The following is a 23,973-nucleotide window of genomic DNA, read 5'->3' as shown; positions in this document are numbered from 1 at the left end:
GAAACAGGGATGGGGAGAGTGGTGGATGGAAAGACAGGGAGTTGAAGAGAGAGTGTGTGCAAGAGAGGGGTGCTGTGGAGAGACAGGGATGGGAAAAGAGAGGGGGTTGGTAAGACATGGAGGGGGAGAGAGGGGCAGTTAGGAAGACATGAGGGTGTTGGGGAGAGAGAAGGGGCTGGGAAGAGAAAGGGGAGCATGGGAAACAGGTAGATGGAAAGAGGGTCTCTGCAGCAGCACCCCCCTCACCTCCGCAGCGCCTCCCCACACCTCCTCCGCTCCCCAGGCCCCAGCACTACTAAACTGCAGCCTTCCTTTACCCAAGCCCTCAGGAGCAGCGCCCATCTCCAAGCCTAGGAGCATCTCACCTCCCCACCCCCATGTTGCTGTCCTGGACGTGGCGCCGGCAACCTCTGGTTGCAGTGAGCTTTGTCCATTGTCGGCGCTGTCAGTCTGCAAGGCTCACTCCACAGCCGCACCGCTCCTCTTCCTCCTGGTGGGGAATAATAGCAGCGACGACTTCCCCCATGAGTCACGATGTGTCAGGAACTGTTGGTCACGGGGGTGATTGTCCCCCAGTAAATCCACCCCCTCTTGCCACGGAAAGTGACACGGGGACTTCCTCCTAAATGTCAGCTAGTGGTGGCAGAGTGATTAGGAGGATACAGACCAGCCGCCGAGCTCCCTGTCCCCGCTTCTGCCGCAGCGGTACTGTTTTAAAGAAGGCTACTTCTAAAAATAGGGGGGAAAAAATCAGTGCTCGAAGTGAAGTGCCGGTATGCCATACCGTTGTATACAGGCCCACTTCAAGCACTGGACATGATCTAAAATATCACGTAACTACTGAATATCTTCCACTCAACATAAAAAAAACAAAAAATATCATTAAGGTTGCCACCATAATGGACGTGTTCCTTGCGCAATACAGATATAGAGTGCCGCCATACCCTGGGTACATTTACTAAAACTTCTAAAAATGAATAGTAACTAATCCGATTCTATCATTTCTACTGCATCCTAGAAAAAATTGGTGACAATCTTATCGGTTGCTATGGGAAACATCACTCTTTAATTTTTAGAAGTAATATCCATACTGCAGCTCCGGGAGAGCAATAAATAGAGAAATACAAGTATATATTTCTAAAAATATCTATGCATCATTGGTTCACTGTTATTGAGAGCCGTTCTACCCCAGGCTACACCTGCGCATGAAAGTAATGCTAGACCACATTGCAAACCAGGACACAATAGTGTGCAGTGAAGTATCATTGTCAGTAAACCCTAGATCACGCAATGAACGATGGCTCTGGCATCAACAGAGTTAAGATGCCAAAAACCACCGCCATGCCGCTTCAGGCTGCAGGAGTTCACCTTCCTTCTTACATCCGCTCCTACTTCTATCTGATCGATGCAATCAGGCGGCAAATCACAAGCGCTGCTCTTAATCACCGCAGTGTTGTGACAGCTGCTACCAGCTATGGCAATTTGCTGCAATCAATCCCTCTTAAAAAGTGAACAGAAAAGTGGAGGGGGAGGAAAGAGAACAGAGGGGAATGGGAAGAGCGACCAAAGTGGGAGCAGAGGGAGAAAAATATAAAGCTTAGATTTAGGACTGTCAACAGAGAGAGAGATTTAGGATCATTCGCTGCATCAGACAGAAAGCCATGAGATCGAAGCTGTTCCATAACATTCCTTATCCAGGCTCTAGGATCTGCCAGTGTACAGTCATTCTGCCCATCTTCTGCCATGGAGAAGCCAAGCTGCAATGGCTCACACACCACTCTCTATGGGCCTAATTCAGACTGGATCGCAAAGCACATTCTTTTCTCTAATGGACAAATGACCACCCAAACAACACCAGTCAGCAGGTATTAACAATTGCAAGTGTAATATCAAACTCTCTAAGCCTATAGAACTCTTTGTTTCAAATACAACATGGACTACAAAGTATTTCTCGGCATTGCTCTCCATGGTATTCTCTCAATATTCTCTTCTAACTGGGGCACTGGCAGTGGAGAAGACAGCGGTCAGAAGACTGACCGCAGCATCCCAAGGCTAACTATCCTGATAGTGGACTGTTACGTTTACTTACCTTCTCCACGTCCCATGTCTGATAATTGTATTCATGTGTGTGTGCTCATCGAGTATACCCGTTTTAGGTACAGATAACCATTAAAAGTTATGTTTTAAGACTCTAGTCAATCTTTTTTAAGCCAGGTCTGTACCACCGGAGCCTACTTGAGCTCTAAACATTCCATTACCAATTTTTGGGAAATTTGTGTTATCACTGCACCAGTACGTCATACTACAGTAACATTTTAGATCCTCTATTCATTCGGGATTTGAATATTGATTAGATTATCTTTAACAAGAGTGCCCCAGCAAAGAGAGAGAACTTACGTCTTCAAAACTGTATGTCCCATCTCCATGTCCCATCTAACCTTAATCCTCCCTACCCTCTCCTCCATAGTATAACCCTATCCCCCCTTTATTATTGCATAATCCTAAACCTCATTTCCTGAAGCCTGAACCTATATATTTTTAAGAGACCAAACCTTATCCACAAACTCCCCTGTTGGCGGAATGGGATCATTCGTCAGACTGCATTTAGGTCTACAGTCATTAGGTCAACCCCACTAGGTCGACTGGCAGGAAGGTCGACCTGACTTAAGGTCGACATGGGCCAAGGTCGACATGACGTAAGGTCGAATTTGCATAAAGGTCGACATGAGGAAGGTCGACTGGTCATAAGGTCGACATGGGTTTTTCACTGTTTTTTGATCCGAATGTCGACACAGTCGACATGGACACAGTTGGCAATGAGAATCGGACCCTCGCATCGCTCGCTTCACTCGCGATGCTTCGGGCACGGTGCCTCGCTGCGCTGGGCACACTATTTTATTCTCCCACCACGCCCTAGTGGATGGTAGGGCATGAAATACCGCCTGTCGGCACATGTCGGCTAAAAAAACAGTGAAAAACCCATGTCGACCTTATGACCAGTCGACCTTCCTCATGTCGACCTTTATGCAAATTCGACCTTACGTCATGTCGACCTTGGCCCATGTCGACCTTAAGTCAGGTCGACCTTCCTGCCAGTCGACCTAGTGGGGTCGACCTAATGGCTGTAGACCTAAGTTCATTCTAATAGATGACCGCATCCCCTGTTGGCAAAGGGGCAAAAAACGGGTGTGGATCGTATTGTCGACCCGACTTAGGTTGACAAGGTTCTAGGTCGACATGGGTGAAGGTCGACAGGTGCTTAGGTCGATATGGGACAAGGTCAACATGGGTTTAGGTCGACAAATGTGTTAGATCAACATGGGTTAGGTCAACAGGTTGCAAGGTCGACATGGGTTTTTTCACTGTTTTTTGACCCGAAAGTCGACACAGTCGACATGGACACAGTTGGAAGTCAACCGCAGCCCCTGGCATCGCTCGCTATGCTTCGGGCACAGTGCCTCACTGCGCTCGACCCACTATTTTATTCTCCCACCACGCCCTAGTGGATGGTAGGGCATGAAATACCGCCTGTCGGCACAGGTCGGCTCAAAAAACAGTGAAAAAACCCATGTCGACCTAGAACCCTGTCAACCTTCATCCATGTCGACCTAGAACCCTGTCGACCCAACGAAGTCGACCTAATGACTGGTGACAATACGACCATATCCCGCACAAAACATATAAACAATTGTGGGGTGGCGCCCTAGATCCTATCAAGTTCTTAACACACCTCTACTGGTCTCTCAAATAATGTTGAACACAGAATTCCGTATCAAAGGTTTTATTTATGAAAAAAGTCTCTTTCAATGGAATAAAAATGTTCAATGACGATATTTTGTTGTATATTCAAGGAAAAACGTGCTGCATCACCCAACGCATTTTGTCCCTTACGGGACTTCTTCAGGGATTAGCTAAAACATTTTGGAAATCTCGTAAAAACTAAGAGTCTAGAACTGATCTAGGTCAGGCATTCCCAACCATGGTCCTCAAGGCACACCAACAGTGCAGGTTTTAGTGATATCCAGGCTTCAGCACAGGTGACTTAATTAGTACCTGAGTGATTCTGATTAAACAGTCTGTGCTGAAGCCTGGATATCACTAAAACCTGCACTGTTGATGTGCCTTGAGGACCGTGGTTCGGAATGCCTGATCTACGTAGCCACGCCTTGTATAAGGTTACAATCTGATTAGTGGGGATTGGGTTCAAGCAGCCTTTATACTCAGTACTAAAGTCCTTTTAATTGAATAGTACTATATAGTGTATAAGGGACAATTCCATTCACTCTAGTGGTTTTAAATGTAAAATGCGCTTGGTCCCCTCATGGGGCATAGAAATTCAGATTATTATTACACAGGAGGGGGAGAGTCACGGAGACCTGCTTACCCCCGCCGGCTGCTTCCCAAAGGGCAGATCTTATCACAAGAGAGTTTGTGGGCTGAAAACTGTCACAGCTCAAAGTAAAAGTACTTTGCAGAAGTTGCCATTTTGAAGGGCTTTTAACCAGTATCTATAATACAGTCTATGGATGTCTTCTCGCCAACTCAAACTCAATATTTCCAAAACGGAATTACTTACATTCCCACCAGCCAAGAACAGTTACCATCCTGACATCTCCATCACTGTTGACAACTCAACAATCTACCCTACCCCACAAGCTCGTTGCCTAGGGGTCATCCTCGCCTCTGACCTGTCCTTTCTTCCCCACATTCAATCTGTCTCCAAATCATGTTACATGCATCTAAAAAACATATCCAAAATATGACCCTATTTCACACAAGACACTACTAAATCTGTTATCCATGCACTCATTATATCCCGCATTGATTAACTGGTCTTCCCAAGAACAGACTCTCACCACTGCAATCCATTCTAAATGCTGCTGCTAGGCTGATCTTCCTTGTAAGACGCTCATCGTCTGCTGATCCGCTCTGCCAGTCCCTCCATTGGTTGCCTGTATATTACCGTATTCAATATAAAACACTTCTACTTGCTTATAAAGCTATTAACCATACTGCACCAGCATATATCTCTGCACTTATCACAAAATATCTCCCATCTCGACCACTCTGTTCTGCACAAGATCTGCGTCTATCTTCTGCACGGATCACTAGCTCCCATTCACTATTACAGGACTTTCATCGGGCTGCTCCCATCCTATGGAATGCCCTTCCACGCACAATAAGACTCTCCGCAAGCCTCCAAACTTTCAAGCGTTCCCTGAAAACTCACCTCTTCAGGCAAGCCTATCATATTTAAGTACCACAAGCATAACCCTCTGAGGCACTTATGTATTATATAGCTTTTCTTCTGGACTTGCAACTTGGTGGGACTGCTATGCTATTACTGATGCCTGTCCTTGTGTTTCCCTCCTATGTCCCTATAGATTGTAAGCTCGCAGCAGGGCCCTCTAGCCCCCAAGTCTGTCTGTTGTTACCCAGTTTGTTTTATCACTGTCTACTATTGTAAAGCGCAACGGAATCTGCTGCGTTATATAAGAAACTGTAACGGAATCTGCTGCGCTATATAAGACACTGTAACGGAATCTGCTGCACTATATAAGACACTGTAATGGAATCTGCTGCGCTATATAAGAAACTGTAACGGAATCTGCTGCGCTATATAAGACACTGTAACGGAATCTGCTGCACTATATGAGACACTGTAACGGAATCTGCTGCGCTTTATAACAACCTGTAACGGAATCTGCTGCACTATATAAGACACTGTAACGGAATCTGCTGCACTATATAAGACGCTGTAACGGAATCTGCTGCGCTATATAAGACACTGTAACGGAATCTGCTGCGCTATATAAGACGCTGTAACGGAATCTGCTGCGCTATATAAGACACTGTAACGGAATCTGCTGCACTATATAAGACACTGTAACGGAATCTGCTGCGCTATATAAGACACTGTAACGGAATCTGCTGCGCTATATAAGACACTGTAACGGAATCTGCTGCGCTATATAAGAAACTGTAAATAAATGTATACAATATCTAACGTGAGCAACCTGCCTACTGCAATTAGCAGTATTCATATGCAGCATTCAATAAATCAAACTACCCGAGGAATTTAAATATATTTATGTGAACACTCAAATCCTGTTTTATATGGCTCCCACTACAATAACAATTCAGTCACGCAATTAGAAATAACAAAACACTGAGTAAAAATCATTTTTCCCTGACTGTACGTAAAGCGCAGCGGACAGGATTTTTTCATTTCAGCATAAACACGTTCCCTGACTCCCCCAGTGTGCTCATTAGGAGAAAGCAGAAGCAGCCCTTATCTGTGCACTGGGCTATAATCAGGAGTTATTTCCTACGTGTGTCACAGCTCAACTGCATGGACACAATGCGTCACTGGAGATTGGATCAGTCAGCTGCTGACGCAACGTGTCTAGAAAGGGAGGGAATGAAATGAGGTACATGTCAATTCTCAGAGATTTGTGTTCAGGACATGTACCATAGCTGTTCACATGGATCAAAAGCTGCTCGGTTTGACAATTTATGGACCAAAGACACCAATAATATTAATACTCTGCTCAATAGTAGCGTTGGTAGCAACATGATCTGGGTATTACATGAAATAGGAGAGCAATAGAATACCAAGACAATTCTGCTAGATAAACTGCAAGATTATAAAACAAAAGTCTTGGACTATTTCCATTTTATGGAATTTTGATACTGCTAAGCTACAATATAGAAATCTATTTAAAGCGGAAAAGTGGTAAAGATTAAGCCATCCCATTGGCAGGGCTCGGCGGGCATGTGTTCCCCGCATGTAATGTCTTAATGTAATGTGTCCCCCCCCCCTTCATCCCTGCTTGATGCTGCACTGTAATCCACAAAAAAATGTGTGTGCAAGCATACATGGCCAATAAAGTTGATTCTATTCTATATAATGCCAGCTGTATGACCTCTAACCCCTCCCATCACGGTCACTCCCTGCACAGAGAATACCGGCATTTCCCAGAATGACTCATCACTAAGGCCTGGATTTTTAGGATCTAAAAAAACTAAAATGTTATTTTTTTTCAATGAATGCTTTGGAATTGTATAGGCTTTTAAAAAGTTTCAGTTTAGGAAGTTATGCATTGTATGAAAATAAAACAAAACTCTGCAACATATTATACGTGGAACACTGTGGGGGGTATAAAATCTGCCGCCGCTATTTCAGACGTGGGAAATAGTGGTGGCTCCCTATTCAATGCTGTCTTTAGCGACAGCATTGAAGCGGGAGCACGGCAGAACGGGCCTGATTTTAGAAGCTGTCGGGCCTGTTCTGCCGATAACGGCAGATGATTGTCGCGATCCCGGCCGCAGATCACCAATCCGCGGCCGCCCCCTTTGTCCCACGCAGGATATTGAATCCCGCCTGTCGTTCTGCGGTCGATCAGACCACAAACGGGACAGAATCACGGCTGTCGCTGCGACAGCCGTGATTCCGGATTGCATACCTCCCAGTGTTTTTATTACAGATGTACAGTGGTGTCACTTACTACTTCCACACCCGATGTGGTGGCCACTAAAAACAGAGCAAGGGACCTGGACTTAGTTTTGCCAGAGTGGGTGTGACTAAGCATCCTGACCCCTGTTTCTGTCATTTTGGGGGCCGGAGGCATGTGAGCTGCCCCTGGAGACTGCCTGTTTGCATTGCTGGCTCCTACACTTTGACAGGAGCCGTGTGCTTCATGTAATGTTACAGTGCAGCATCAGGCTCCTGTCAGTGAGCAGGGTGATACCGGGATGCAGACCACACCCCCTTTGGGATGTCTCCGCAGATGTGTCCTGCTACTGCCGCACAGCATTTGCACCTGTGATGCTCACGCAACATGGAAGCGCTATGCCACATGAGGCTGCCATCCAATTGCAGCCATGGCATTCGTGGTTTTTCCTATGATATTGTATATACTTTGTATTATTTTAATCACACTTCTCACTTACGTACATATCACTTATGTGCTTCTTATTAACCCCTACTAATTTTCATTTGTGTGCTGCCCTGGAGTAGTCAGCCTGTGCCGGCATGTTGGGGGCCCACACCCCAGACCCATACCCAATATTAGGGACCCCCAGTGACACAGACGCCTTGGCGTACGGCCTGGGGGCTTAGCCCTATATCTGCAGATCTCTGTATTATCTGATTATTATGTAGTTATTTCTCACTCAGTATGCAACTGGGATAGCAAAAGACCCTGTAGTACCCCCGAATATTAGGAAGACAAGTCCTCCTTGATCCTTCTTCCCAGAAAGCAAAACAAGCTTCAGACGGGGTCTATGCCCTCCCCAAACAAAGTCTCTAGCCTAAATATCCAAAAACCATTTATGAGGTAACTGAATGGGCAATGTTTGCAATAAATATAAAATCTTTGGGAGTTAATTTTAAGGATTCCCGACCACCCAAACCAAGAAAATGGTCTGGGCCTCCAAAGCTGTAAATCCATGCAGATTTGTGTCAGGAGTGGGGTAAAGTTAGCACGAAATAGACGGGATAGGTCTCTAGTCAGAACAACACCAAGATACCTCAAATGAGAGGCAAAAGAGAAAGCAGCCTGGAGGCCTGCTACCATGTGAGGAGGTGCTGTGATATTTAGGGCTACTGTGATATTTAGGGCTACCGATTTGGAATAATTCACTTGGAAATTAGAAAGGTTGCTGAAAACCCGTAAAAGGTTCAGCAGGGAGACAATGGGTTTCGTAAACGTAGCTAACAAATCATCGGCAAAATGATATTAACTGCCATTCAGCATAAATCCCGAGATATGGGGGCTTAATCTGATCGACCGAGCCAAGGCCTCCATACACAAAATAAAAATATGGGGGGATAGTGGACATCCCTGCCTAGTTCCAATGTTAATGCCAAAGGAGCCAGAGAGGGAGCCATTCATTTTAATTGTAGCTGAAGGGGAATGGTAAAGGGTGAGGATACGCTGAAAAGATACAGGACCCAGTCACAAATGTCCCAGCACCCCGGCCATAAAATCCCATCAAAAGCCTTTTCCGCATCGGACGACAATGCTGCATATTTATATGCAGGTGCTGAGGACTTGGCAATGGCACCAGTGGGCGTCCGTATTCTTTCCTGGGCATCAGCCTCAGTTGCGATGATTAGCAAGTCCATAGACTATATTTACATATAGAAAATATCTTGTGTTAAAACCCGGCCTGCTAAATGCCTTACCTCAAACTGGGCAACAGAGACCTCTACTGGCCCTGAACTGAACGCGCATTTAAGAGACCATATTCTATAGATTAAAACAAACCAAACAGTGTCCCAGACAATGTGTCATTTTCTGAGGACATATAGCCAGGCCGGTATACTATATAAACTACACATTACAGTATTTACAGTGGCTATGCAATGTGTGCGGTTATATCTGAAAGTCATAAATATCGGTACACATCTGGCACATGCAGCCATTTTTAGCCACATTTTCTCCAATGCAGATTTGATTTTGCTAAACCTCAAATCTGCATTGTCGAAAAAGGTCACTAAATTGATGAATCCGTGGCCATTTCCACAAAATACACGTGGATCAGCGAGATTTTCACAGATCCACATGTTCTCTGCCAGTCGGAGATTGCCATGCTCTGCCATGCTATCAGTGCCACAGTAATGGGTACAGTGGTGTGCCATGCTATCAGTGCCACAGTAATGGGTACAGTAGTGCGCCATGCTATCAGTTTCACAGCTACGGGTACAGTGATGTGCCATGCTATCAGTGCCACAGTACTGATGATGATGATGATGTAGATGTAGATTATGGGGGAGGAGGAGCACCTCCTAAGTCCACAATAATATCCCAACTGGTTAGACCACAAAAGCTTTTTAGCTTGTGAAGCAGATTGCCAACTCCAATAGTCTGACCACCCCTGTGCTAATAAAATGTTCTCCTGCTATACCAAACCGTCCCTCCTGATCTGCCACTAGTAGTGCAGCAATAACCTATTGTAACACTGGTCTCCTACTGTATGGATTTAAATCATTGCAAGCGTAGGACTATCATGCTTATAAAGGGTAATCCGGTCTTTTATTGCATCGCTCATGTAACCTGGCCTATCTACATTGTGATTACTGATGTTTTCCCACTAGAGTCCGATTACGTGTGGTATACGTAATTTATATTTATTTCAAAATATTATTATTATTTTTTTTTAATGAAAAGCATAAAACTAAATGGAGGAGAAAATATAAAGAACAGTGACACAAACTAAACTCTAAGAAAAGAAAATAATGGAATAGACCATACAATCAGACAAGATGCAACAGTCAGTCCTTTAAAAACAAGAAAAGGACAGGTTTTGATACTAAGACCAGGGCGCTCCCCTTTTAGGATGACCGTCACTGAAAATTATATATAAATAATTTGTTATACTCCCCTTTCTGGGTGTGTAGTTTTTTTCTTTTTTTTCCCTTTTTATTCTCCAAGTACATGATTTGCGTTGTTTGCGTTGAAGAGGTCACGATTTATATATGTGGATAAAACACAGGATATATGTGCAATGGGTAAATCTGTGACATAAAAATTTTCAGGTTCTTAAAAGTGACTCTCTTTTGCAGTAAGATGTGTACCAAGACTCACATGAGTGATGGTATAGTTACATTCATCAAGGTATCTTTGGTAAGAAATCAATGGCGTACCGGTACTCACGATATAAATTGTAATGATACTCCCATCAAGGTTTCTTTTGGCTTTTCAAGTAAAACGTATTTATTGTAAAATTTCATATGGTAAATAACAGACAGAATTAGAATAAAATAAAACCAGTGTAAGCTCCAATAAGGTATTAGGAGCTTACACTGGTTTTATTTTATTCTAATTCTGTCTGTTATTTACCATATGAAATTTTACAATAAATACGTTTTACTTGAAAAGCCAAAAGAAACCTTGATGGGAGTATCATTACAATTTATATCGTGAGTACCGGTACGCCATTGATTTCTTACCAAAGATACCTTGAGTCTTGGTACGCATCTTACTGCAAAAGAGAGTCACTTTTAAGAACCTGAAAAATTTTATGTCACAGATTTACCCATTGCACATATATCCTGTGTTTTTAATCCACATATATAAATCGTGACCTCTTCAACGCAAACAACGCAAATCACGTACTTGGAGAATAAAAAGGGAAAAAAAAGAAAAAACTACACACCCAGAAAGGGGAGTATAACAAATTATTTATATATAATTTTCAGTGACGGTCATCCTAAAAGGGGAGCGCCCTGGTCTTAGTATCAAAACCTGTCCTTTTCTTGTACCAATTAGGAGATCTGTGGGTAGTTCTCCGTATACATAGACCGGCTGAACCCCAAGTGCAGCGCTTATAACCCTTCAAAAAACCTCTACATTACTGTATAAGTCCTTTAAAAACAGGTTGTATGTTCTCTCTCTTAATGATAAGTATTGTGATGTCTGGGCGTACTGACCAGAAGGCCTAGTCTATCCTTGGTCATCACTGGGATCAGTTCATAAACCACATTCTACGACTCCGCTGCTCTAATGTCAGCTTACACTACCCAGAAGACCCACCAGATGTTACCTTATGTAAGACAAATGGCCACTGCCCTAGGACAAGATATCTTTTGGTTATAAAATGCATCTTCATTGTATAATGCTCTGTCTTAAAAAAATGTCTTCATTAATAAGGATAAATAATCATTAGTCACCTACCGTACAAATCAGGTCCGTGTGGTGAAAAGACATTGTAGAGGACAATATTAAGCGGGGCTATTACAAGTTTCCCATAGTAATAACTGTCTATAGCCACCAAAGGAATCTGCAACAGAGAGAGATAGAGCAGCAGCGTCATTTCTTTGCTTGGAATATCTACCTTTAGTTTAATCATAGGGTGTGTACACACGGGGGCGATTTTGTGTAATATCGCGGGCAATATGGTCGCTGAGCTACCATATTGCCAGCGATGGGAGTATGCACCGGTGATATATCGCCGGGTGTGCGCTCCCGTTTTCTCCCCCGTAGTGATCGCTGGTCGCAGGAACATGCTTCTGTGACCAGCTGATTTCCACTGACAGGCTCCCACGGCAGTTTCCTTTTCATCAGCGACCATCTCTGGTCGCTGATGCAAACGGGACACTGAGCGATATATCGCTCATCGCGAGCGATATATCGCTCGGCGATATATCCCCCCGTGTGTACAGGGCTGTAGTTTCACAAATCAATATGGGATGATACAAATCCCCATTCTTTCCCGACCTGCAACACAGATGTGTGCACAATGCATTATTATGACATTGTCCTCTATGCTGGTCTCCTCCTGGCCACATCAACAATCTGTGATGAAGGCAGAAATGATCCCAGCTGACCAATGAATTGCTGGATTTCTACCATTTCCGGCCATCAATGTACAGTACGTGGCCAATCCTAGCAATGATCCTGTTGCTGGTCTTTAAAGTCGAACAGCAGGTTGGGACTGTACTAGGGTGGCCAATTGCGGGATCGGCTGGATCCCGGGATTTGGCCCCTGAAACGCCGGGATTTTAGTGCAGCGTGCCGACGTCAGAGGTCACGCTGCGCAGTCCACACAACAGCCGCCGCCTCCTTCTGTGTGCGGTGTGCACCGCGCGGCTGACCTCCTGCCACCGCCTCCATGAGACCGCCCGCCCACCCAGGCTGCCTGCATATCTTCCCGGACCCCCGTACCATCGCCCGACTCCACCCGCCCAGGCTCCATCGCCCACCCGTCAGGCCACACCGCACCAGTAAGTAAATATGCGTGTGGCCGGGGCAGGTTTTTGTATTTGTATTAGGGAAGCCAAGCCCGGGATTGGGCATATTTCAATCCCGAATTCCAGGATTGAAAAAATGCCCCAGGATTGGCATCCCTAGACTGTACGTTAAGCCTCATATTTACTGTATACCAGGACCAGAACTTACCAGGAATAAGATCAGTGCCACAAGAGACCAGCTGATAAAACTCTTCCATTTTTGTTTCAGGAAAAGTAAATCAAAGGCAATCGGAATCCTGAAAACGAGAGATGTAACATTAGATGACTGTGTGGAGCAGTGTTCCCCCATAACCCTTCTAATGGTATACAAGGCAACAATTCAGTAATCACAATCAAATACAATGTTCAGCAGCACATCCTATTTAACCTAGCAACAATAGGCAATCCTACTGTAGATATTCCACATCAAACAAAAGATGCTTGGTTAAAAAAAATAAGTCTGTCACATACTTCACATTATAAGTGTTACATTTGTGGTGTCCAGTAGATGGATGGGTAAAATGAGCCTGGGCAGAGGCAGGACCAGGATGTAGCGCTGAAACATATGCATGGTGAATAAATGTCCATAATCCACCAGGTAATGGACTGTTGGACACACACAAACCCACCTATGAGGATCAAAAAGAACACATAGAAAACCTAACGCATTCCCATGATAACTCTGGGCATACATATGCTAATGCGTCAGTGATGCACGTGCAGGGGGCGGACAGCCGACATAACCGGATGTCAGCTGCCCGTCCAATTCCCTGCAATTCTACTCGCATATGTAAGGGTTGTCTGGACCACCCTTACATATACATGTGCCTTCACCATCATTCCATGGTCGGCGACCATCGAAAGATGGGGGAGGTTCCCACTGGCATGGGAATGGATGTTTATGTAAAACATCCAGTCACAAGCCTTGCGAACGATGCCCGCTTGGGAATAGGTGGCGCGGGCTAACCATTCGCAAGGCAGGGTTAGGGTGACTCGCAAGGATGGGAATTTGCATCCGAGCAAGTCAACCAGAATAAAGGCCATAGATCCTTAACACACAAAAGGCGTGCTCACTCACAGGAAGAGCGGGAACCAACACTTCCTGGTTAATGGGGTAGCTAGAGACCACCTTGGGTAGAGAAGACAGATTAGTGCAGAGGAGCACCTGTCCAACCCACAAACAGTCAGACTCGGAGGCGGTCTACATAGGGACAATTGTTGAGACATTTCCACCATCAGCCTACACAGTTTCTGAGGAGCCCTCTGCAGCTCAGACCAGTTTATTAAACAGGATGTATAACGTAGCTCCGGAGTGCACTCACCCATTTCACTACTAGCTCCTCAATTATTTTATTTGGAATACTACAATTAGATAAGGGTAACATTCACCTCGTGTTACATAAAGAGAACACGATAACATTAGGAAACTAGTTATATCCAGCTTAAAAGGAGAGATTCTGTGCGGGATCAAAAACTCCTTTTTCAGCTCCGCAAACCAAACTTGCTTGGCGAGTAGGTCAGGGGCAATGGGAATAACCCCTCCCAGGGGCAACACTCTGGCAGTGTCCGATTCTTCTGCAACAGGCTGCCTGAAACCCTGGTGGACCAGTGAGGAAGCTGTAAACTTGGTGGACACTGGCCCATCCCACATCCTGACAGTCTTCACTACCAAGGTGGAAATGCTACTTGTAGACACTCCCATGGTCAGCAGGACACCGCTTGCCTGGCAGATATGTGATCCATGTTGTGGCAAGCAGGAACGGTCAGGGGAATATAGCTCAATGACTCTGTGACCTGAAGTCCTGCTGTATCCTCACCAGAGCCTGCTCAGTCAAGGCAACCATTTTGGTCACACTGCCATGACTCCGTAGTGGCTACAGGGTGGAGAACGGGCTGACAGCTGTTACACTCTGCAGTGTACAGTACAAGCTATTCTCAGACAAATAAAAAGAAGAAGCTGCAGAGCAACTTAAACTCTGTGGCACGAGGAGGCAGGGGGATGGCGGTATAGAGAGCAAGAAACCTGTGCAGTCAAGACATTCACCATTTAGTGCCCAGACTCCTCTTGTCACTGCTATACCCATTGCTTCCAGTGTTACCCATGGATCAAAGAGAAAATACAAACCACCAATAAGACATTGCTATAACACATTTAAATTTTAAAGATTTTTTAACTACAAGATTGATGTTAAAGTTTCTAAAGTCTTCTATAGATGTATGCTTATCACCGATTAAGTGCAGGAATGGAGTAGATATGGATTTTTGAAATCTCACGTGACCAATCCTAGAGAACTTGCTGGAATCTGGCAGACTTCCTACAGTTTAAGGAGGTCACAGAGAGTTTGACAACAGTAAAATGAACCCTCTCCAGAACATGGCATGAAAGCTCATTATTGCTCATGAATACTTAATTCTTGCCCATAAAATGTCATACAGCTTTAATGCAAAGCTGATGTAGCACACAGAAAATAGAACAAGTTTAATTAAACATTTTTTTTCTTTTTAATAATTGCTGAATTTGCAAAGCCGATTTGCTTATTATTTTCTGTTGTTATATCACCAGATAATATGCCATTGTGTGTCTTTGCTATTGCTATATTCTGATGGTTAATCTCTACAATGTCCCATATACTGTATATGATTGACAGCAGAGTCTCCATAACGGAACATCACAGCAGTGAGGGGTTCTGCAACCATCTCTGAATCAGCTTAATACGTTTATCATACAGGGCAGAGGAACAGGGATTGTGGAATAAATCAGCTCTCTCTACAATGTGACCCTACAAGTTCCTCCGTTGTGGATGTTGTGATATCACACTTCTGGGATCTGACTGTCATGAAAGTGTGGGCCATGATAGTCTAAGGCCCTTATTCAGATCGATTCGCTCAGATGCGTGCACGGGCCGCAGCGAATGTACTAAACCCCGCCTAGCGAATGGATCATCAGTGCCGCCCATACGCACCCCGAATTCGGCCGCTTGGCATGCAACGTATGTTTTATGAGAACATCCATTCGGATGCCTGTGGGAACCTTCCCCATCATTCGATGGTTGCCAACCATCGAATGATGTGGAGAGCGCTCGCCCATGCACGAGTGGTCTAGACCACTCCTACATATGAGCGAAGAAAAGCAGGGATATGGGCGGGCAGCTGTCCGCCCCGCGCACGCACGTCACGACTGCATTTCCATACGCACGCCCTGCGTTTTCATGGGTACGCCCATGAAACGCAGGGCGTGAGCATATGGTAATGACCCTGATCAGGCCGCAACGCCCCTCTCCACCCCCTGCTCGGAAGGCCAGGAGCGAGCACTCGGCAACTGGACTTCTCGCCGAGTTCAAACGATTCCTGCGTACAGACATGCACAGAAATGGTTCTGCGAGAAGAGAAGAAGTGGAGAGACCCGCACCATAAGGTGCTTTTGAAGCAATGTATGGTATCGTGGAATAATTGTGCTTATATTCGCTGGAAATTTTTATAAATATCTTTCCTGGCAATTTAGGGTGCTAATCCCCTGATTCAAAAATGAGCAATAACAATGGAAGAGAAAAAAGGTGAATCAGTTTGACTGGGATGCACTCCTGTTCCACAGTAATAAAATATTATTTTTACCTAAAAAAGGTGTATACTTTATTTGTTGACGTATTTGATTATTTTTAGAAGTTTTATTTATTAAACTTTATTAAGAGCTAGTAGGTCATCATTCTGTAATGGTGCTGGATAATACAGTTTGTCAATGATATGAGACCTTAAGGTAAGTAGTGAAAATATTAAAACAAGATATAGATTTAAAGAGAAAAAGAAATTTTAAAGATTAAAAATCACTCTGTGAATATTGTAGCTTGAGTATACTTGTCTAGTTACTGCTTAAATTCCACAGTGTGATAGTGGATTAATGCAGTGCCTGTGTAGGGTGTTTGATTAACACGGTGATATTCTCACTGTCTGTTGTCTAATCAAAGCAATGTATTGCCCTCTGCGTATATATTCCTCAAATGGGGTTGATTCTGCCCACGATAGTTCTATCTGAACCACTGCATATGGTGCAGATGTATAATCCGTACGGACAGGTTTGTCCTACACTAGTACTAGTGCTCACAATCTGTCAGGCAGAGTCACTGGTAATTGTCAAAGGGTGTGCACTCAATTAGTGCCGTGCACACTGTGCGATCTTCCAATTGGATCTATGCTGATCCTATAAGGTGCTCTACATACAATTCATGTGGCACATATACGTGGGTCGTACACACTGTGCAATCTTCCGATTGGATCTGTAATGATCCTGTGCTTCTGAGCTTAAATGGCTGATGTGCTTTATGGTGCACTACATACAGTTCATGTGGCACGTATACATAGGTAGGAACAGTACTGATGGTATGTTGTGCACAGTTTAATGAATCACGTGTTCACATACATGCATTTCTTTATTGGGCAAGATCACTGGTAGGCTGCCAGTACGAATGTGTGATCGCTGGATGTCATACACACTATGCAATCCTCAGGTTGGATCTACACTAGCATTGTGTTTTTGTGCTAAAATGGCTACTGCATTTTGTAATGCGCTGTTAACAAGTTAATATATCACATATACATCAATGAAAGCAAATGCCAGTGGTGTACTGCACACAGTGAGTCACTGTTAACTGCCAAGATGGATCTTCAATCACTGATTGCCATACACACTGTGCAATCCTAAGATTGGATCAACACTCGCACTGTGCTTCTATGTTTTGATAACTCATACGCTTTCTGATGCGCTTATTAACGAGTTCTGATATCACATATACAAGAGTGAAAGCCAATACCAGTGACGTATTTGACAGGCTTAAATGGATTATATGTGCACAGCAAAACAGTTCTCTAACGGGCACAGTTACTGGTAGCTGTCGCAATAAATGTGCAAACACTGATTGCCCTACACACTGTGCAATCCTCAGATTGTATCCCCACTAGTGTTGCGCTTCTGTGTTTTAAATAACCAATGCGCTATTAAGGGTTAGTATAACATATATATGTGAATGGAACTTGTGTCAGATCGTATACACTAGATTCTATGCCAGGATCTCCTTTACTATTGACAGTGATCCATTGCCTGTGTAGGGTGTTTGATTAACACGGTGATATTCTCACTGTCTGTTGTCTAATCAAAGCAATGTGTTGCCCTCTGCGTATATATTCCTCAAATGGGGTTGATTCTGCCCACGATAGTTCTATCTGAACCACTGCATATGGTGCAGATGTATAATCCGTGCGGACAGATTTGTCCTACACTTGTACTAGTGCTCACAATCTGTCAGGCAGAGTCACTGGTAATTGTCAAAGGGTGTGCACTCAATTAGTGCCGTGCACACTGTGCGATCTTCCAATTGGATCTATGCTGATCCTATAAGGTGCTCTACATACAATTCATGTGGCACATATACGTGGGTCGTACACACTGTGCAATCTTCCGATTGGATCTGTAATGATCCTGTACTTCTGAGCTTAAATGGCTGATGTGCTTTATGGTGCACTACATACAGTTCATGTGGCACGTATACATAGGTAGGAACAGTATTGATGGTATGTTGTGCACAGTTTAATGAATCACGTGTTCACATACATGCATTACTTTATTGGGCAAGATCACTGGTAGGCTGCCAGTACGAATGTGTGATCGCTGGATGTCATACACACTATGCAATCCTCAAGTTGGATCTACACTAGCATTGTGTTTTTGTGCTAAAATAGCTACTGCATTTTGCAATGCGCTGTTGACAAGTTAATATATCACATATACATCAATGAAAGCAAATGCCAGTGGTGTACTGCACACAGTGAGTCACTGTTAACTGCCAAGATGGGTCTTCAATCACTGATTGCCATACACACTGTGCAATCCTAAGATTGGATCAACACTCGCACTGTGCTTCTATGTTTTGATAACTCATACGCTTTCTGATGCGCTATTAACGAGTTCTGATATCACATATACAAGAGTGAAAGCCAATACCAATGACGTATTTGACAGGCTTAAATGGATTATATGTGCACAGCAAAACAGTTCTCTAACAGGCACAGTTACTGGTAGATGTCGCAATAAATGTGCAAACACTGATTGCCCTACACACTGTGCAATCCTAAGATTGTATCCCCACTAGTGTTGCGCTTCTGTGTTTTAAATAACCAATGCGCTATTAAGGGTTAGTATAACATATATATGTGAATGGAACTTGTGTCAGATCGTATACACTAGATTCTATGCCAGGATCTCCTTCACTGTTGACAGTGATCACTGAGTGTACACGTGCTGCTAGCGCTGTCAGAACATGACACTATGCGCTGCTGTACACGAGTAATGATTGTGGCTATACGCCAGTGTGGGCAAGGACGCTCACTCTCCTATTAATGCCTGTTGCCAGGGATGTAATCCCCTTGGCCGGCGTGTGCTGCTGCGCCTCAGCGCTACTCGCACAGGAGCTGCTGAGCTAACTAAACAGAGGTATTTTTACATGAGACAAACAGACATTACATAATTTAACAGGCTAAATTGCTACAATTTCACAGAGGAGGGCTGCCAATGCGCATTTCACTAAGTAGCTTTTTCAAGGCTATCACCTAAGTACCTGGCCCCCCCTGGATTGGTGATATTTATGGGATCAGTCTAAAATGGGCGTATTTTGCTTGGAGCCAATGGTAGTCCGTTTTTTCACTATTCAAATGGACTTTGGCATTCTCATTGGTTGCTTGAGCTTCCCAGGGAATAGGGGAGGATTTGTCTGATCCATCATAGAATGTGAGAGAAGTCACATTGCATCATTTTTATACAGATATGGCAACACATTGTACAATGTTATTGCAAATTATTGCATGGTAGAAGTAACACATTACCAATGTGTCACTATTAAATATATGGTAATTAAGGTTACCTGGTTTGTTAACTGCAATTAATAAATACAAATGGTGATGCTGCCACTGTACTGTTGTCGCTTGTTTATATATATTATTTTGTTATATATTATTTTACCATGTTCATCCCTAATTATATTAAGACTCCACTTGGTCCTATTATAAATTCATAAATGCACTGATATGTTATGTGCATGTTGTGAACTGTGTGTGTAGTGAAAACTATGCTGTTGCTGAGCGTGGAATGTTCAGGCATAAATAAATAAAAAAATAAAAAATAAAAAATATGACACACGAGTGGTGAGAAACACTAAAAATAAAATAAAAGTGATAGATAAAAAAATGTGCTGGTGACAATGCCTATTAAATTAGCTGTGCATGTACAGGGATTAATACTGATTACCCTGGAAATGAAATTCCTAAAGAAGTTTTTTAATTGTGACAATTGCTCTGAATAAATAATTAAAAAGTGTTAGGTGTTATACTGAGATGAGTTTACCCACGGTGCTGATGAGGCCAACAGTGATTTGACCTTGATGTTGGTGCTGGTTGTGAGAGTATTAAGTGACCAAAATTATACTACACAATAACGTGTCTGTGAGAGTCTGTGGTATTGAATAAAGAAGTATTGGAACAGTATGATGATATTTTACTGTGCTGATCCATCCCTCTATTGGGTCCCAATAGGTGTACAGTGTCTGAATAATTGGTGGAGTAACATGATGTGGAGAATACTGTTATATGACAACTCGTGGTGTTTTTGATTAGTCCGGGAGAACATGTGTAGAAGTAATGGGTATAGTAATCACGAACATAGTACACCGGCATGATACATTTGTTGTACTAATTGCTGGATATTTAAGGGCAGTGGGGATACTGGCCTTTGAGAATTAAAAGACATGTAAAGGTGTGTGACTGTGCTTTTTCTGGGGGTCCCAAGGGTGGCCTCCACCTCCAGCACAGTACACAAATTTTTATTACTTTACAGATAAGCAGAGTAATGGATTTCTTCATTCAGACCATGTGGTTTGAGGCTATCCATTAGAAAGATGTATCTGGATTCTTTCTTCAGAAGTTCGAGTGTAATGTCCCCACCTCTGATACCCAGTGTAATTCTCTCCAAGGCAATGGCCTTCAGACCTTTGGGGTTACTTTGATGGTACTTCCTGAAGTGCCTCGCCACACTGGTGATTTTTTTCATTTTTTCCCAATCTTTCTCTGCATTTTTAATGTTTCCTACATGTTCCAGGATTCTTTTTTTCCACGGTCTCTTGGTCATTCCTATGTACTTTTGTTCGCAAGGGCATATTAAACAGTAGATCACTCCCATGGATTCACAATTGATGAAGTCCTTGATCTTTATGACCTGGTCGTACCTGTTCTTCATTTCTTTAGTGTTGGATACATATTCACAGGCCTTGCATCTGCCGCATTTGTAGCAGCCTACTGTGGCGGGTGTCGTCTTCGATTTTCGCGTGAAGTGACTTTTTGTTAATTGGTTCCTCAAATTGGGTGATCTCCTCCAGCTACTTTGAATGCGATCCCCAATGCTGTTTTTGAGATCTTCATCCGTAGTGAGGATGTGTTGGTGTCTTGCTAGGATCTTATTTATTTCTTTCCAGTCCGTGCAGTACGTGCTAATGAATCTGGGGATGGAGTCATCACTCTTTTTGGCCTTGGGTGTGAGTAGTGTCCTCCTTGGCATCTTCTTGGCTGCTCCGTATGCCTGTTTTAGTAACTTGTTACTGTATCCCCGAGACAGCAGTCTCTGTCTCAGTTCTTTAGCTCTCTGCTCAAATGTACCGTCTTCCGAACAGTTACGTCTTAGACGTATGTATTCCCCCTTAGGTATTCCTCTGAGGGTTGCTGGAAAGTGTGAGCTGGTTTCATGTAATATACTGTTAGTTGCAGTGGCCTTGCGAAATATGTCAGTTGTCAACTTGTTTTCGTCTGTTTTTCTTATTTTTAGGTCCAGAAAGGTGATTTCTTCATTGCTGATGCAGGAGGTAAGTTTTAAATTCAGTGTGTTGGTGTTGAGGTTGTTAATCATTTCTTTGAGTAGGTCCATGCTCCCTTCCCATACGATTAAGATATCGTCTATGAATCTGTACCAGCCTACTACACAGTTGGTATATCTCTCATTTTCAGCTCTAAAAACCCACTCCTTCTCCCACCAGCCAAGGTATATGTTGGCATACGTCGGGGCACAGGTACTACCCATTGCAGTCCCACGGACCTGCAGGTAGTACCTGTCATCGAAAGTGAAGCAATTGTGGGTGAGGACAAATTCTAGTAGCTCCAGTGCAAATTCATCTATTTCCTCAAATTTTCTCATTCTGAGGAAATATTCAGTGGCTTGGATACCTCTCTCATGGCTGATACTCGTGTACAGTGATTCTACGTCGAGTGTACAAAGCAATGTATTTTCCAGGACATGCACATCCTCTAGCTTCCTGAGGATGTCCATAGAGTCTCTGATGTAAGACGGTAATTCTACCACAAATCTCCTCAAATGGTGGTCTACAAATGTGGATGCTCTTTCTGTTAGGTTGGATATTCCTGAAATAATTGGCCTTCCTGATGGGTTATTTCTGTTTTTGTGGATTTTGGGTAGCATATAAAAGGTAGCCATTTTCGGGTTAGTGACCCCTAAATATTCCATTTCAGTCTTGGAGATGGTACCTTTATCATATGCAGTTTTTATCATCCTTTCATATTGCTTCAGGAAGTTGGCAGTTGGGTTGAAGATGAGTCTTTTATATGTTGTGGTGTCCAACAGCTGCCGATTCGCCTCTTTCAGGTAGAGCTCCTTATCCCACAGCACAATATTACCCCCCTTGTCGGATGATTTGAAAATCGTGTCTTCCCAAGTTTGCATCTCCCTCAGAGCTAATTGTTCTTCTCTGCTGATGTTATTACAGCATTTGGATTGTTTGTTATGTAATAATTTGTCAAGGTCCCTTGACACCAATTCCGTGAAGATGTGTACTTGAGGGCAGATTTTTGCATCGGGGGTAAATGTTGATTTTTTCTTAAGGGGTTTTAGATTGAGATTATACGGTTCTTCACTATCCTCTCGCTCTGCTTCCAGATCTTCCAGTATTTTTAGGATTCGTTCATCCTCTTCTGTGAAGCTATTGGAGGTTGGTTCACTATCTCCCTCCTGTTCCTTTTTGGTAAATAGTTTTTTCAGGAGTAGTTTTCTAGCGTATAAATGAACATCTTTTTCAACCGTAAATCTATCCATTTGGTGGTCTGGTGAGAAGCTAAGTCCCTTAGAAAGGACACTGATTTGTGAGTCTGTGAGGATTCTTTTGGTGAGGTTAATGATTTGTAATTCGTCCTTACTTAATATCTCTTTGCTTGACGTCTGTTTCTCTGCGGGTATCTCTCCCACTCTCTTCTCTCTCTTTTCCTTATGTTTCTTCCCTCCTCTTCGGATTTTCTTAGGCTTTCTGGACCTCGATCCCCCTCTCGGGCTGTGCCCTGTCCTAAAAAACGGGCCCTTTGCCATTTGTTGGATGAGGCCAGATTGAGTTCTTCTCCATCTGAGGATTCAACCTCTGAGGTGCTGATATTAAAGGAGTTATCAGGATCTTTCCGTTTCTGCCTAATATTCCATTTGTATACCGTGTTTTGGGTATAGTCCCCTTTATCTCTGTGAAATTTTGATCTTTTCCTTTCCAAAATAGTTTTTTCAAATCTATCCAGATCTTCCTTGTATTTGCTATACATCTTTTGGAATTCTTCCTCTTTTTCAGACGATTTAAGTTTTTCACTGATTTTATCAATTTCCACCGTGTACTTCTCTAAATTCCTTGTGTCGTGTTTTATAAGAATCTCTATGCATTCTTTGGAACATTTGAGGAGGACTGTCTCCCATTCTTTCCTCAGATCTTCATCCAATTCGAAGGATGGGAATAGTTTGGGTCTCAGTCCTCTCGGTGTCATGTCAAATTTAAGATAATTCTCAAAGGTCACCTTATTCCAATGTGCCTTCGTTTGTTTGTATAGTAGATTCTTTAAATTGGTTAAATCTGTACTCCAGTGATTGTCCTGGATCATTGGTTGGTTATCCCCAAACAAACTACCTGATGCATCATTCCATCTCTCCCTTCTGTTCCCCAGCTCTTGGCTAAGACTGAAATTGCTCATAATGATGAGGGTAGGTACTTTGTCAGAATTGGACCTACTAAAAGGTAGGGAGTTGATTTCGTTTTAGTTTCTTGTGCAATGATGCACTGTTCGCGTTATGTGCAGGGTCTGGAGTCGAGTGGTATTATCACTCTTAAGTAAATGCGAGAAGAGAAGAAGTGGAGAGACCCGCACCATAAGGTGCTTTTGAAGCA

General features: G+C 43.4%; 2 protein-coding genes across 3 annotated transcripts in view; one reads left to right on the top strand and one right to left on the bottom strand.

Annotated features, from left to right (window-relative positions):
* The window catches only part of CFAP68 (cilia and flagella associated protein 68), an 89,056-nt gene that overhangs the window by 5,173 nt on the left and 59,910 nt on the right, over window positions 1–23,973 (top strand). The window lies entirely within an intron of this gene.
* ALG9 (ALG9 alpha-1,2-mannosyltransferase) overlaps window positions 1–23,973 on the bottom strand; it is a 143,014-nt gene that overhangs the window by 93,094 nt on the left and 25,947 nt on the right. For both annotated transcript variants that reach the window (XM_083163218.1, XM_083163217.1), the window contains exons 7-8: window positions 12,906–12,993; window positions 11,682–11,787 (exon numbers count right to left, since the gene is read on the bottom strand). In XM_083163218.1, the coding sequence (XP_083019344.1) occupies window positions 11,682–11,787; window positions 12,906–12,993 (194 nt within the window). The remainder of the gene's footprint in view (window positions 1–11,681; window positions 11,788–12,905; window positions 12,994–23,973) is intronic.

The sequence above is a fragment of the Crinia signifera genome, chromosome 19, assembly GCF_055691185.1.
Source record: "Crinia signifera chromosome 19, ASM5569118v1, whole genome shotgun sequence".
NCBI classification, from domain to species: domain Eukaryota; kingdom Metazoa; phylum Chordata; class Amphibia; order Anura; family Myobatrachidae; genus Crinia; species Crinia signifera.
The sequence above is the reverse complement of the archived record's forward strand: the minus strand, read 5'-3'. Positions and strand labels throughout refer to the sequence as shown.